The following is a 17,040-nucleotide window of genomic DNA, read 5'->3' as shown; positions in this document are numbered from 1 at the left end:
TCTTTCATGACCCCAATTGATAAAATGGCCAACTTCACCAAAATCCATTTCCCCTTAAATTCTTACACAACTCTGAGATTAGTCAACACCTAGCCATAGCTAGAATATGTTTATCCTTATATTGGAAGAAGTTCATCCAATTCATCTGTGATGGCAAAGATCAATAAGGTCATACATATGGAATATCGCACATCTGGTATTATTAGATCAGAAGCTAAGTTCTATCCAGAATATGGCTGCCACCTAGACCTGGACTAAGTACCAAATTACAGATGATAGACCAAGAGAAGGCATGGCTCTCCTTTTATCTTCCACACATTTTGGCTAAAGTTCCAAGTCTCTGAAGGATTCTTATTAGTTATTTCAGCAAGATCTGGTTTTGTATCCCCCTTCCTTATACCCGCAACCCCCCAAAAAAGTTCACACAATGTTTTTGCTGAGTTCACGCTTTTTTCACGTAGATATATACTTGGGTCAGCTTTATTAAAGTTCTCCAAGACAGGAGAAGATACACTATCATGGAAGAACCTGGGTGATCCAGCCTGGAATAGATTAAAATCATTTGCCAACTAATAGCAAATTATTTTTAAGAAATCTATTCCAGGTTTGTTTGATCACCCAGGCTCCCCCATGATAGTCTATCGTCTCCAGTCTTGGAGAGCTTTAATAAATCAAGCCTTTTGTGTTAACGACTTCCTAGGACTGTATCCTGTGTCTTACATTTTTTCCTCAGCATTTGGAATCTGATATCTTACCGATAATATTAATCTCTTTCTTTGAACAATTAACAAATATGGCTGAAAAAATTAAATTTAGGTAAGCACTTAGGAGTTATTCAACCCCAATAAATTTGTTCTGGGTATCTATACAATAATGACCCCCGGTTATGAAGGGGTGAAAGAAAGAAAATACGTTGTTTGTGCTTATATAATGAATTAGTTCAAAGGGGAGAAAACTTTTGGCAGCCAGTTGGATTTCTCTGACTCCGGGTGAAGTAAATTGTGATTGGCATCTATGCCTTGCTGCATTCTCTGCACTGTCATGGCTCCACTCCCTGCCTGGCAGAACAACCGTGTTTTTCTCCAGCAGAATTAAATTGTGCAACGTTACTCTCTATGAGAAAACAAACTGATGGGAACTTTGATTAAACTTTATTTTAGCTATTTTTTTTTTTGTCAATGTCAACATAATAAATGAAGCTCATTAGCAAACCTAAAAAAGTGTTATGTTCATTAGTGAATGATTGGAAAATGAATTGCTGATTACATTATACACAACTCATGCCATCCTGAAGTCTCAGAGGCGAAAGATGGATTTGCATTTTGTGTATCTGGAATCTCACTTTGAACATACTCATTGTAAGAGGAGAAGAGGGATGAAACCATCAATTTGCTGTTTGCTGCTCCTTCATTGCCCACTCACCAGTGGTGCTGGGGATACTTACTGAGAAGCTGAAAATGTGACTTTTGTATGCAAGTAGCATTCAAATTGCGCTGACTTGCAAATGGCCCAATCAAACTCGGCAGCTTGATTTGAAGTCAATGCTTTGTGTGCATGCACAAAATTTGTTGCATCTCATTGACTGTCTTTAATTGTGACCAATCTGCAATGCATATGGTGGAAATGAACTGAGGTGTAACAGGATTTATTCATTTTGCTTTTGCAATGTATGACAATACACCAGCATGATGCAGAAAAGGACTTAGATTGTAAGCTCTTCTGGGCAGGGTCCTCTACTCCTCTTGTGCCATTGTTTGTATCTGTCTGTCATTTGCAACCCCTATTTTTTGTACAGCGCTGCATAATAGGTTGGCACTTTATAAATACTATTTATTAAAAAAAGGACCCTTGCTATTTGTGTACAAACTGTGGCCTCACTGTAGAGATCTGACACTTCCTAGTCTTCTACCCAGAAATTTTCTTAGGTTGGGTGGGAAGAAGCCATAGGCAGGTGGCAGCCCAGTATTGTGACCCAACTTTTTAGTAACCACCTAAAAACAGCCGGGTGGTTACTGTATAAAGTGCCGGGTGGTACGCCCAACTAAAAGCGGCTGGAGAGAACACTGCTCCACTTTAAAAATATAACTCTGAAATTAGCAGAATTCATGCTTGTTGAGGATTGGAGAGCACTATTTTGGACTAAGACGTGGAGGGAGTTGGATTTTTGCAGAAGGTACACTGCTTCCATGTATAGAGCAAGTGTGTTCTATTACACTGGTCAACAAAACATTTTCTTGTAATTTTAGGTTATGTTTGATAAAAAGTTCAGATGCTTGACAGACTTAGGTCATGTATTCAATCATTGAGCTCTTGGGAGAACTGCTGGTTTAATGAAACACTTCCTTCATATTCACTTCCATTGCTAACTCCTGGATTACACTCCCTGTATATCCTCCATGTCAGATACAGGAATATCAGGGACTGAACACTGGTATGGGAACATCAGCACCAGGTCGTCTTGCTGATTCCAAATCACCGTACTCCCACTTGTTTTTCTTGTAACGACTGAAACCTTTTACATTCACAGCACAAAAATAACGATCATTATGATGATTTTTGTGCTCTCGCCATACCATAGGTACACCATATTTCAAACTTTTCACTTTTCCATTTTTCCACTGACAAAGACAATCTACACAAGTTTTGCATTCCATATGGGGGGCCCAATACTTATCTTGGTCCCCCAGTTTAATACCAAAAAATGCAAGATATGCTTGTTGCACAAATTCTGTGATGTTTCTTCTTTGTTTTTTCTGAGAATATTCACCACAAATTTTAGCAAAATACATTCGGGTCATTTAAACAACTTCTCGAAGAACTCAAATTTCTGTAAAAAAGAAAATGTATGAATAAAAAGAAGTCAGATAAAAGTTTCCTGAAAATAATGCTACATTTATTATATAAAATGCAAAACATCGGTGTAAATAAAGATTGATGATAATATGCTGTGTTAACATTTGTTGATGGTTCCTTGTAATAGGGATAAGGATAGGGTATAGGGATGTTATTTCTAACTTTGCTTATAGTTCTTTAATTGGAAAGAAAGCTTCACCTAGCAATTCAGATACAATGTCAACTCCTAGCAACAAATTATTACTGAAAATAATGTGCTGTTGGAGTTATTATTCCAACTGGTCAATGGGTCTATTACTGAATACTAGAATGTGTGTAATTAGTGTAATATGAGCTAAGAACACTCATCCTGAGCTCAGTCATTGGCCATATTTTAGTAACTTCCTCTGGTAATTAATAAAATTAGTCCTTTTATGTATTTTGGGAGAGAACCCTAACCATCTCAGCTCGCATTGAGGAGCCATGGTGATGCCATTTGGATCCTTTTGGCTATTGTGTGTTCAGTACAGGGAAAAAGTCATCATGGAACTTGGTTTTATTTACCACCATGTATAATTATTGTATATTATCAGACATTGGGTTTGTTTTCTATCATTGGATGTGTGATCTTTGGATAGTGTCAGTCTTTGGATGCATTTTCCATGATTGGATGTGTGATCATTTTCAGTTATTTGATATTTGATATTTTCAGTTATTAGATGTATTTTCTATCATTGGATACTTTCAGTCATTGGGTCTGATTTATAAAAGCTCTCCACAGCTGGAGAGGATACACTTTCATCAGTGAAGCTGGGTGATCCAGCAAACCTGGAATAGATTTTTTTTACAGTAATTTGTTATATGTTAGTAAATGTTTCCAAGCCTGGACCAGATTTATTCCAGGTTTGCTGGATCAATCAGCTTCATTGATGAAAGTGTATCCTCTTCAGCCTTGGAGAGCTTTAATAAATCAGAACCATTGGATCTATTTTCCATAATTTGAAGTGTGATTTTTGGTTATTATCAATCATTGGATGCATTTTCCATCAATAGATTTGTGATCATTGGAAATTATCAGTCATTGGATGTATTTTCCACCATTGGATTTGTCATCATTGACTGTTTTCAGCTATTGGATGTGTTTTCCATCATTGGATGTGTGATAATTGGATATTATCAGTCATTGGATGTGTGAACATTGGATATTATCAGTCATTGGATGTATTTTCCATCATTGGATATTATCAGTCAAAGGCTTGACCAAACATTTTTATATATTAGGAGCTTGGGTTGATGGGCTAATACAGCTTTCTTTAGGTGTATATTGCCTGCGCATCATTCAGACTTTTTTTTTGACCTGCAGTTAACCTCTCAAGCTGCATCATTCAGCTTCAAGCTGCTTTTGCACTCTAATTGACTTTTATAAAAATCTGCTCAGTTTCTAGCTGTATTGGGGGTGCAAGAATGTAAGACATCCCCCAGACAAAGCTGTTTTTCAAGCAACCCTGGAGGTTATGTCTTATGAACAGCTGAGACTTGGAAAGGCCTTGATGGAGATCTTCATTGCATTCATAATAAATAACTAGATTGTTTTTAATCCACAACTCTGGGATCTTTTATCATAGCAGTATGTAGTACACATGGGCTGGCGCTCAACCACACTCTTCTTCCAAGGTAATTGGTCCCTCCAGTTCTGTTTAACTCCAAGGGCAGGTTTGCTGTTTTATATGGCTCTGTTGAATCACATGTTTCTGTGGTTTTCACAGCAGCTTTTCCTCCAGGGAACAAAGCGGGGTCTGTATGTCTTCTTGTGCTTTCTCAGCGTCTCTCGGCGCCTGCCTCAAAGGAATGGTTTGTTTTACAGAGAGCGATTTGGATTGCGTTTGCGGAGGGTCATTAGAGATGTTGCAGCATCCAGAGACACCAAGCAGGCTACATCATCACATGCAATTTAAACATGGAATTTAAAGCTGAACTCTAAACAGACACTTCGGGTCTGATTTATTAAAACGTTCCGAGACTGGAAAAGAAAGACTATCATGGGAGAAGCTGGGTAATCCAGCAAACCTGAAATGAATCTGGTCCAGGATTAAAAACATTTGCCAACTAATGGCAAATGATTTTTAAGAAATCTATACCAGATTTGCTGTATCAGCCAGGTTCTCCAATGATGGTCTATCTTCTCCAGTCTTGGAGAGCTTTTAATAATCAGACGCATTACGTTTTCCATTTTAATCAAACAGTTACCGTATAAGTATTATCCAAAGCTCAGAACAGTATAGCTCAGACAGGAGGAAGGAGAAGGAGCACCAGGAGTCAACCCATTGTCCTGCAGTGCAAGAAGCATGCTAATTAATTTCAATTCAGTGATTAATTCATTAGTGTTCTGCTTCCCATTCAACTGTCCAATCACGGGCCAGGGGAGGGACAAGACCTGCAGTTACTACAAAAAAAATCAGGTCTCCTTTACTATCAAATTGTGGTGATGCTTTGGTATAAATCTTATATTGGGTGAAAAGAAAATTAAGATTTTTTTTTTAAAGGATAACTGAAAGGTAAATAGGAAATAAAATGACCCTACATCCTTTTTCTTGACCACCTAGTTCAGGGGTTGTGCTTACACCGGGCTAATTGGTTCTCCAGCCCTGTCCTGAGCTGGCTGTGCATTACCGTGCATTCATTCTTCATAGACCCTATTGGAAAAAACACCTCCCTGTAGGTTTACATGTAGGCTGCTTTTCCATTTTGAAGAGTTGGGATTGTGTAGTTGAAATTTGGACTTTCTGGCCATGGTGCTGTTACCGTGTCCTCGTGCCCTGGACCATTACCTCTGGGGATATGCTACAAGTAGCTTCTCCCCATGGCGGCCCCATAGAGAATGAAGAGCTCTCAAATGTGCAAGAGATGTTCTTTAAGAACCAGCTCTGTGGTGCTGTGACCAAGTGGCTGGAAAGGTGCCATCCACCAGGAACCAAGTTGGATCGCTCGATCCCAAAGCAGGTTATGAATAATGAATTGCAGGATAACAGAAATGTTGTATAAGCAGGCTGCTGGCTATGTGATAATTGCTGCAGGGATCACAAGATGTCCAATCCAACCAAATTATTTTTGCACCTATTGAGCGAATATAACAAAACGCTCTTTCAGCTGTATACAGTATTTATTAGACCAAATGGCAGCAAAGAAATGAAAATTATTGTTAGGGTTTACATACACGTTACATGCACATAAAGCCAAAGTACACAATAAAACTGCAAAAGCATAACAAATCTGTCTAAAAATAACATCTTTATAAATTAACATAAGCATATGAAAAGTATACAAATATACAGCTTTCACACCTACATAAGGATGTCATTATTCTTTTCTCAGATTTAATTTCACGGGTTTATGTTACATTTGGTGCTATCTGTGCTATATAAAATTGCCATTAGAGAAGAAGTTACAGATGAATGTCTACATGCTTATATTTTTCGCACTTTTTGTTTTCTGCAGCTCCAGATATGGGACACGGCAGGGCAAGAGAGGTTCCGTTCCATCACTCAGAGTTATTACCGCAGTGCCAACGCCTTGATATTAACCTACGACATTACCTGTGAGGAATCGTTTCGGTGCCTTCCAGAATGGCTGAGGGAGATAGAGCAATATGCCAACAATGAGGTCATTACTGTGCTTGTGGGTAAGTTGGAATCTTTGGGTGTGGAGTCACATTTACCCAACGAGGTCTTGTGGGTAAGTCAGGATCTTTGGGGGTGGAGTCACATTTACCCACTGTATTATTTGAAAGGTATGGGTAAAGGTAAATGTTTTTTTGTATTGTATGGGGTAAAGTAGGAAATAGCAGAAACCTCTGCTGTTGTCTGTGTCCCATTTGGGAGTTTTTTTTTTCCTGGATCCCTACTTCAAAACATTTCTTAGCCATTGAGCAACTACTGACTTTGTAATTCCCACACCAGTGCACTGGGGAGTAGTATGCCCATTGACCACTTTTTCATGCCCATCCGGCAGCCCGCTTTACAAATAGTAGGCGTAGGCTCATTCTGGATCCCATCAGATGCCCTTGACCCCATGCTGCATGCTGCAGATCCACAAAACTTTAAGTAGACAATTTGAGTTGTTTTGCCCCTAATGGGGAATCAGTTAGAATCACAAATTAATCATTGTCTTCATCAGTCAGAATCACGGCTAATCCTCACAAAGGCTGCAAAACGCGTTAGTGTTTTTCAGGTCTTTGGATTGTCCACTTATGAACAATATTGTGAAGAAGATTGCTGATTGCCAACGTCCAACTTGGAAGACATTTTTTGACAGAGATACACAAAAGTTAGCAAGTAAATAGAAATGTAATTCTATTTTACCTGTGTAAGGCTTAGGATCTACTGCAGATCACTGTCAAGAGAAGAAACTTAGAGAGTCCAGAAATTTTTCTTAAGCTACGTACACACTTCCAATTATTATCGTTAGAAAACGAACGACGAACGATCCTGCACGATATCTACGAACGATCGTATAGCACCGATCCTGCACATAGAGATAACGACACGATCGTTCGTAGATATTGTACACACAATAGATACGATCGTTTGAACGATAGAGGAACTATGTGCACGACAGGAAAGTGAACGAACGTTCGTTCATTACGCATGCTCACCCCATGGACGATCAACGAACAACCGTACACACGAACGATGTTCAACGGTCGTCGTCCAATCCGATCCGCCAGTCCGGTCATTCGTTTCCAACGAGTTTCCTCGTTCGTCGGCGTCGTTGGTTACTTTTTTACGAACGATTTTTTGCCCAATCGATCGTTCGTCGTTCGATTGGAACGATAAAAATTGGAAGTGTGTATGCACCTTTAGTCTCTGTCAATGACCCCTTTGGAGTGTTTTCCTCTTAATCCCCATATCTGTAACAACATTGTCATTAGTCGGAGGAAATTTGAAGTCTCAGAGTCTCTGACTCTGGTAATACCCTAACAAAGATGGCTCTATGCCTTCCAGGGGTAATTATGAAGGGTTTTATTGATAAAAGTGATAAATTCTTGGTGTTGAGCAATCGCGTTACTTGGTATGCATGCTCTTACCATGAAGAAATACAAAGACACACATTAAGCCAAGGACAGCAAGCTGTCACCTACAGATCTTCAGGAGTTGAACAATAGTAAGTCTTTATTGTTGCCTTCAATAGTGATAAACTTGTCTATGTTTCTCTATTTCAAAAACTCATTGGTGTCCACATACGTCAATGATAGACTTATGTCCTTGACTGGCTTTTGTTGCACACGTTATACAGATTAAACCCCCATTCTGCCACCCACACAGCTGCGTCTGTTCATCCAGCTCCCTTCTGTCTCTAACTCACAACTCTGTCTGATATCCTTACAGGGAACAAAATAGACCTGGCCGAGAGAAGAGAAGTCTCCCAGCAAAGAGCTGAAGAGTTTGCAGGCTCCCAAAACATGTATTACCTGGAAACCTCCGCCAAAGAGTCGGACAATGTTGAAAAACTGTTCCTGGACTTAGCGTGCCGCTTGATCAGTGAGGCACGGCAAAACGCGTTGGTCAACAATGTGGACTCTTCTTTGCCCGGAGAAGGAAAGAGCATCAGTTATTTGAACTGCTGTAACTTTAACTAGTAACCAGCTTGGCCTATTGATGAGCCAGAAAATTTAAAAAAACATTCAGTATGGACTGGGAGTCCTTGCTGATTCTCTTCACCGGATGGTGCAGAAATACGGGCAAAACTGACTCTGTCTTAGAGTCTAAGCTTAGTAGACCACATGTAGGTCGCAGCATGGTGAGAATGGATCGGAGCAGGAACAGTGTCAGTGGGGTACAACTTGAACAATACTATATATATATTTAACGACGCGGTGCATACTGGTTAGAGTATTTTTTGTTTTTCTGTTTACTTTTGTTTTTCATAGATAGAAAAAAAACATCCTTGAAGAAGTAGAAGACCTTATCATAGTATCTTATCATACAATGAGAGAACTCCAACCTGTACTCTACAACCGTTACATCTTTGATTTTTTATTGTACAGATTGCTGGCACCGGTTTTGGGAGATGTAAATTTCGGAGAACTGTTTTGTTTTTCGATGGTTTTATGAATATTGAAAGACATTTTTTTTTTTTACTGCCTGGCTTTGAAAGTTAATGAAAGCAGCAAATTTTTTTTATGACCGTACTTCGCAAAAGAGCGCTGACTCGTTTTGCATCTATAGCCATTAAGGAACTCCAGCGCAAATCTTGGCTGACAATGTCTGTTATTCTTTTGCCAAAAAACAAAAAAAACAAAAAACAAAAAAAAAACATAAAGAATGTTTGTGATGTCTTTTTTAACTTTACAAATTAAAAAATATACAGAGTGATAGCGTATGAAAGTGTCACATTTTAGAAATTCCAACGTAGCTTCAAAAAAGACCAGATGCATGTTCCAGTATTACATGGATGCTTACTCACTTTAAATTGCAAATACTGGGCTGGATATACCGGTAGTAGTAAAAAGCCAATTAAAGCATCAGTCTATCCAATACTGTTTTTTTTTTTGTTTCTTGGGTCAATTTCACTAGATCAGATAAATCTTCTCAAGATGTCACCTCATCAGTTGTGAAATATATTAAGCAAAGTCTCCAGCTCCTCTAAATTACTCTAATGGTAATAAAGGGATTTCTCTTCCGAAATCCCCTTTATTTCAAGTCCCATTAACTACTTGGGACTCCAGTGGTAGGATCTCTCCACCTGTGTTCCAAACCCTCACCCACTGGCCATGGCTGTTGTTAGTGTGTCCCACTGCTACCGTGGAGTTTCCTTTTGTTGATGTTACAGTATCATTCAAGGTTTCCATTGGTGGGATCTCTACACCTTGGTTCCCAGTCCAACCCATTTTCAATTGATATTGTTAAGGTGTCCCTCTGCTACCATGTAGTTTTCCTTTCGGTAATGTTACAGCATCATTCTGGGTTTCCAGTGCAGAGATCTCTGCACTTGGGTTTCCAGTGTAACCCATTTGCCATGGTTGTGGTTACGGTGTCTTGGTTCTACCATAAAGATTCACATTTTTTAATGTTACAATATCATCCAGGGTTTCCAGTGGGGGGATTTCTGCACCTGGGTCCCCACTCCAAACCTATTCTATCCTAACCCACATCCTTTGGCTGTTGTTAAAGTTTCATTTCTGTCATGGAGATTCACATTTGTTATTATAGTATCATCCTGGCTTTCCAGTGGTGGGATCTCTTGGGTTCCCAGTCCTCCAACCCATCTAGCTGTTGTTAAGGGGTCTCACTTCTACCATGGAGATTCCTTTTGTTAATGTTACAGTATCTTTCCAGTAGTGAGATCTTTGCTCTTGTGTCCCCAGTCCAACCCATTTGCCATGGCTGGCATGAAAGTGATTTACTTCTACCTCTGAGTTTTCTTTTCGTTAACGTTAAGGTACCCTTTTGGGATTCCAGTGGAATGATCTCTGCACCCAGGTTCCCAGCTCTGCCCATCTGCCATGGCTGTTATGAAGGTGTCTCAACGCTACCTCTGAGTCCTTTAGTTTTTTTTTTACAGTTTCTTCTTATGACTCCAATGATCACCAGTATGAAGGTATCTCATTTTGTATTTAACTTTCCTTTAGTCCATGGTATATTATCTTTCAGAAACTATAGATATTAATAGGACCTCTGGACTTGAGTTCCCATATGGTCCTAATGCATGGCTGTTGTAAATGCATACGCCTGTCTTTTATTTCTTCTTTAAATATAAACTTCACACATTGCTGAAGGTCCAAGGGCAAGGGAAACATCTGAGTTCCTTTTTTGCCCACTTGCTATGGTAGTAATGAAGGGGCCACACTTCTGTCTGTGAATTCTTTTGTAGAATGGAAGTTATACAGAATTTGTTGTGCTGGGGTGAGAAGGCAATAAAATACCAGATGTCCTGGTATTGGTGACTATTGGGGTCAATGGGAGATATAAAAAGCATATAGGTGGTCTGCCTAACTGTTGTCTATTGAGATCTGAAATGTAAATTTGTGGTGGGCTTACCTTTTTAGGTTAGGGCATATTTATAAGTCTATGGCTACGTACAAACATTCAATAATTGTTGTCGGAAAGGATCTTTCACTATCCTTTCCAATGACAAAAGACTGAACATGGGCGGCACAGTGTACAGTGGCTCCGGGGTTAGCACTTTGGCCTTTGCAACGCTAGGTCCTAGTTTCGAATCCCAGCCAGGACACTATCTGCATGGAGTTTGCAGGTTCTCCCCGTGTCTGCGTGGGTTTCCTCCAGGTACTCTGGATTCCTCCCACATCCCAAAAACATGCAGTTAGGTTAATTGGCTCCCCCCTAAATTGATCTTAGACTACATTAATGACATATGACTATGGTAGGGATGTTAGATTGTGAGCTCCTTTGAGGGACAGTTAGTGACATGACTATGGATTTTGTACAGCTTTGCGTAATATGATGGCGCTATATAAATACTGTGTAATATTAATAACAGGGCCGTTATGCCCTATGGAGAGGGGGGAGAAGGATGGAGCGGCACCCCGCTGCGCTCTACCCTCTTCACATGTATTGCGATGGTTCGTCCTTCGTGGTTCTGCTAGGACGAGCGATGTACACACGCCAGATTCTCGTCCGATACCAGCCCTGAGCCAATTATCAGACGAGAATCATCTGACGTGTCTGTCTAGCCGATGGCTATGCAAAACCCTCTTGAAATATGATAGAAGAAGGTCAACTTCAGGTCATATGCATTGACTTCTAAATGCTATTATAAGCATTTCAAACCAATGCCATTCACATAACTGTTGACACTGGCCAAAATTGTGCCCATTTCTTTATTGTAGCCATTTCTTAGTAACTAGAAATATAGAAAACTGAGGCACATATCATATATTGCATCATGGATGTGCGTAGCATCAAGCTGACCGGTTGTGTCATTATGTATAATAGTTTAGCCAATGTATTGGCTGCCATCTCTATACCAGGCACACCTATACTGGACCGGAACCATTTGGTACCATTTGCTTGCTGCTGGCCAACCATACTACTGTCGTATCCAGTTTCAGCGATTTATCTATACATAACTTCACAGCATCTCCTAAAGCAACTATCCAATCATGCTCTGCGATTTGAGTATAAATCACCCCAAACTAGTTCTCTTAACTTGATGACATTTATTTAAAGAGTTATATTGGTAAGAAAACTATTGCCATGTTATTTCTTAATAAAATGCCATTTTCACTTGAGTTTATCATTTTTTCCCATCTCAGAACTCCTGATCTCCTCCAGCCTCCATGTATCTATATGCCCTGTGGACTGACTTTCTGATTGTTACAATGGTAGACCATGCCTGTGCAAAAAATGTGCCGGTACAGATCTGACCTTTCAGAAAAGCAGAATCCACCACCAATTATGTAGTTTGAGGACTTAACTAGACAAAGCGACCAAATGATATCCAATTCATTGCTAGTAAACTTGTACAGTAAATGGTAACAGCAATGAAAAAAAGGATGTCTTTATCTTCTTTAGTGTCTTTGCCCTTTTTGGATAAATGATTGGGGTGGAAACACTCAAACAAAAGAGCGTGATGAAAAAAAAGGGATGAAAGGGAGTAGCTAAGCTATTTATAAAGATGATAAAAATAAAATTCATAGAAGCATCCGGGAAGAGAAAATAGACCCGAAAACAAAGAAGAGGAATTAGCTAAATGTGGAGCCGGACATGGGAGGACTGTTGTCCAGCTTGGATCTAGATATTGCCAAAAAATCTGCTCAAACCAGCACAGCCAATATAAAGCAGGCGTCACGAGCCATTTGCTGGTCCATTGGCAGCAGCCCCCATTCTCACTTTGTTTTTAAACCCTACAATAAAACCCTGAAACCCCAAAAGTCAATAATCGCATAGACCTAAGCATGTTCTCAATGTGACAGTACTTGGAGCTGGCCATAGGTCATTATTCAGCCATCACTTTAACGGTTGGTGTGAAAGGTACCTTCTGCTACCTTATAGTGTGACCATATTGGTTTATTTAATGCCAACTAAATAGACATTTCATTTACAGAATGGTAAAAGTGATGAGATTTCTTTATAAAACAAAAAATTGCAAACAATGAAATGGTCATCTTTAGTATTTCTTAAATTGGTCCATAATACAAAAAATAATATTACTGATATAAATGGACTAGGCTGGCAGACGTGCTAGCTTTATGTCTTAAGATCTCCATTTCATGGTTCCCACTACATTCCTGCACATCTGTCTGAGAATTACATTTGTCGATCATATTTTAGTAAACAATTTTTGGCCAGTGCATCACCACCACCATTGGCGTTACAAAGCAAATTGATGGTGGCCCATTTGCCCATTGGCTTCTGAATATGAAGGTCTGGTTGTCCCAGGTCCTTGACACAGAAAGCACCAAAGCCAAAAGCAGCCAAGTAATTTGTGTTTGTAGAAGCAATGGTAGCCATCATACCTTCTCTAAGTGTGGTTTTCCTTGACTTACGTGCCTAGTGTAAAAACCAAACCTTAAATATGTTGATACTACAGGCAGGCACTCAATAGCTGCTTGCAAATATCTTTTTGATGTACTAAAGGAATCCTGCATTCCAGAGTCTTAATTCCCCATAAAAACTAATGCAAATCATCACTCAATAGGAGATAATTCCCCTCTTCCTTTGTTCCGTAATACAATCCTGCAACCTCTATTGGTCATTCAGGTGCTAGAATGGAATTTTTTAATGGTTCTGTATGGGGTTTAGAAGGAATAGTCATGAAGTCCAGTTGCTCAGGTTTGGGTAACACACAAGGGTCAATCAAGAAAGATTTAGGATGGACACAAAAGGTACCCATTGGCACCTTTTGGTGTCTTACCTTCAGCAGCTTTGACAGCATAATAATTTATGTTACAGGTCCACTTTAAGCTTGTGCCATAGCTGACATTAAAAAACGTTGAACCGTGTAATTTCTGTTAATTTGTATATTCTATTGTGTTTAAATTCTTCCCATGCAGTACATTTCTTATGTGGCCATAAAAGACAAATTAATACTTTTTATGTTATGCATGTGTAATATAACTGTGGTTTGGATGTGGAATTATCTAATGCCCTCTTCTGCATTTTGATAATTAAAAGGTAAAGGTAAAGGTCCTTGCAGAATGCAGCTTTTCATGCCATCACTTACCTTCTCACCCTTCCTATATGTACATCTTTTTTTTTTGCCTATTGGTGAATGGGCAGACCATACCATTCCTATGGATTCAGCAGTAGGAATAACCCACTGGTCTCCCACTCACCAGAAGTTACTTATGACAATTGGTCCATGGGCTCTTTTTTTTAAAAAAAGGAATCAGTCATTTCCTCAAACATTCCCCTGTGGGAATCAATTGCTATTATTGAATCCCATGGACCTGGATTCAGATTCAGAGTTTTAAAGAGCCCCATTAGTAACTTCTATTTTAGGTTTAGCTTGGAGAAGAAGCATTAAAATGTTTCAGATATTAAGGAATAAATTGCTTTTTTGCTTATCTAGTTGCAGCTTCACTTTCTCTACTGTTTATGCATTATGCTGTTGCAGCTTTAGTTGTTATTCATGGAAACATTCCCTGGTGGAGAAACTTCCAGGTCAATGTATTTCAATGGCAGAAATTGATTCTCCACCAGGCAATGTTTTAATAAATGTCAGATTCACTGCTTTATAAATAAACCCCTGGGTGTTATCTGAGAACAATATGAGATGCGTTTTTGAAAGTGAAATCCATTTTTAAAGTGTACCTGTGATATACTCACAAAGGAGGCACTAAACTTGTCCATCAGAAAATCAGTTAAAGCATGTTTGGTTTTTGTCAACTTAACCAACGTTATGTCTATTTCATGTCAAAAGGTGGTTTTATCCAGATATATATTGATACACCCAAAAACAATAACCAATTTATGCCATTAGATCCTACCATAAAAATGGCTGATATTGTCAACAACCAGTTGGAAGCTATTTTACGACAGCTCTTGGCCTAGGAAACCATCTAGTCATAAAGAGAATTGTCCAGTTTCTTTCTCAAGTGTATTGGTATGGTCCACCAAATGTTTATCTCTTGACTTCTGAGATAATTTAAGCCGGGGCTAGTCATCTCTAGTCATTGAGGCCACACCTTACCAAATTCACTGCTGGTCCTTGAACTTGAGGACTGGAGATGGACAGCCCTGGCTTTAATTATGTCAAGGGGTAGACATTTGGTAGTCTACACCAATACACTGAAGAAGGAAACTGGACATTGCCCTTTAAGCAGTACAAGCTGTTAGAGTACACATCCATCATGGCGGCACAAAGCTCTTTTACAAGCTGTGTATTTCAATGTCTGTCCAGTCTAAAAGTTCCCTAAAAAGGCCCGATAAAGCTTACCACATTTGTTTAAAATATTCCAGCCCCAAATTTTAGATCTTTTTTATGTTTAACCCATCTCACATTTCCGAAATGGCCAGAAAACCTAAATTCCAGCCTAGTCTTGAACACATTTCTGTAGTTTCTCATTCCTAGCTGTGTAGATCTCTAAATTCTGTCTGTTTTATGAAGCTAGAATAGATTATGATATGCCAGAACTGTGATTTGGCTTCATCCATGCCAGAATTTCTGCAAAAAAAAACATTTCGACTTGCTCAGCTGAGCCTCCTGTGGAGTAAAATAGCCATTAACATCAAATAGAAATGAAGCACTTGGCTTCATGGTGACGGCACCGGTAAATGGCTCATGTTTGACATATGCACGAGAACTCTCACGAACACCATTCACAGCTTATTCATAGAAAACTAGCTTGTATTTTAAGTTCATAGTCCTCAAAACTGGTTAATGGTCTTTAAAACAAAGAATACAATCTATGTACAAAGGTATACATTGTATCATTTCAGCATATGTGTCAGGCTTTGTTTAATTGCATTATCTCCCAGAATGCAATGGATATCGAGGGACAGAATTGTTAAACCCATTCTATAATTTTGCATTTATCAAGAATGTATTTGGTATGTATTTGTCTTTTCTTCAATGCTGTATTATTTAGATGCTTTGGTTCAAATTTGTCTTTTTTATATATAAGTAAATAAATAATTAAACAAAAATAGTTTGTAGTAGTACTGAATTGTTTTTTTATGGTGATGGAAGTACATTATTTTAGATAGATAGGGTTATAGATTTTTATAGAGTTTTTTAGACTGCGATGATAATTAATGTTCTGAGAATTCCTGGATCCTCAGGGGTGGGTTTGCACAAGGTATTCATGATGCTTACTAGGCTTTGATTGCTCGGGGGCGGTCTGTTCTAGTTTGAGACTGTAGGCGGGCATGGGTGTGACAAATGTAGAGGACAGTAACTACAGATTGTAATACAAGATATAAAAGCACGCGTGACTCGTGGGAAAGCCACTTGAATGGAGAATACCTTTGGTTTCTTTTGGTCAAGATTTGAACAAGAACATAGAACCGATTCAGGAGTCACTGAAGTTCCCATAGCCTACTGATCAATACCACTGGATTGACGGATGCTCTACTAATTTAATATATCTTCAAAGTGAAATTCTTTTCTTCAATACCATATTATTTAGATGCTGTGGTTTAAATTTGGTTGTTTTATATATAAGTAAATAAATAATTTTAAAAAATTGTTTGTAGTTAATAATGCTGATTTTTTTTCCTGTGATGAAAGTACATTATTCTAAATAAATAGATTTTCAGATTGAGGTTCTTAATAAATGTCTTGAGAATTGCTGGAACTGCAGGGGTGGGTTTTCCACAAGGTTTACATGACGCCCACTAGGCTTTGATTGCTCAGGGGAGGTCTCTTCTAATTTGAGAATGAAGGCAGACATGGGTGTGACAAATGTAGAGGGGAGGTAACTACAGATTGTAATATAGGAAATAAAAACTGACACTTAGCAAAGTCACCTGAGCAGAGAATACCTTTGGTTTATTTTGGACAAGATTAAAACAAGAACATAGAACAATTTCAAGAGCCACTTAAGTTTCTTTAGCCTACTGTTCAATAGCACTGAACTGACAGATGCTCTACTCATCTAATCTAATTTATCATCATAGTGATAGTCTTTTCCTTAATACTGCATTATTTAGATGCTTTGGTTCAATTTGTCTTTTTTATTTATAGGTAAACAAACAATTTAAAAAATTGTTTGCCGTTAATAATGCTCATTTATTTTTCTTGTGACAG

General features: G+C 38.8%; 1 protein-coding gene across 2 annotated transcripts in view; it reads left to right on the top strand.

Annotated features, from left to right (window-relative positions):
• RAB30 (RAB30, member RAS oncogene family) overlaps window positions 1–15,940 on the top strand; it is a 96,166-nt gene extending 80,226 nt beyond the window's left edge. For both annotated transcript variants that reach the window (XM_072401547.1, XM_072401538.1), the window contains 2 exons: window positions 6,328–6,511; window positions 8,217–15,940. In XM_072401547.1, coding sequence (XP_072257648.1) covers window positions 6,328–6,511; window positions 8,217–8,467 — 435 coding nt within the window. In that variant the 3' untranslated portion in view covers window positions 8,468–15,940. The remainder of the gene's footprint in view (window positions 1–6,327; window positions 6,512–8,216) is intronic.
• The last annotated feature ends 1,100 nt before the right edge of the window (window positions 15,941–17,040 follow it).

The sequence above is a fragment of the Pyxicephalus adspersus genome, chromosome 1 (assembly GCF_032062135.1).
Source record: "Pyxicephalus adspersus chromosome 1, UCB_Pads_2.0, whole genome shotgun sequence".
In the NCBI taxonomy this organism is placed as follows: Eukaryota; Metazoa; Chordata; class Amphibia; order Anura; family Pyxicephalidae; genus Pyxicephalus; species Pyxicephalus adspersus.
Note: the sequence above shows the minus strand (reverse complement) of the source record. Positions and strands in the feature narration are given on the sequence as shown.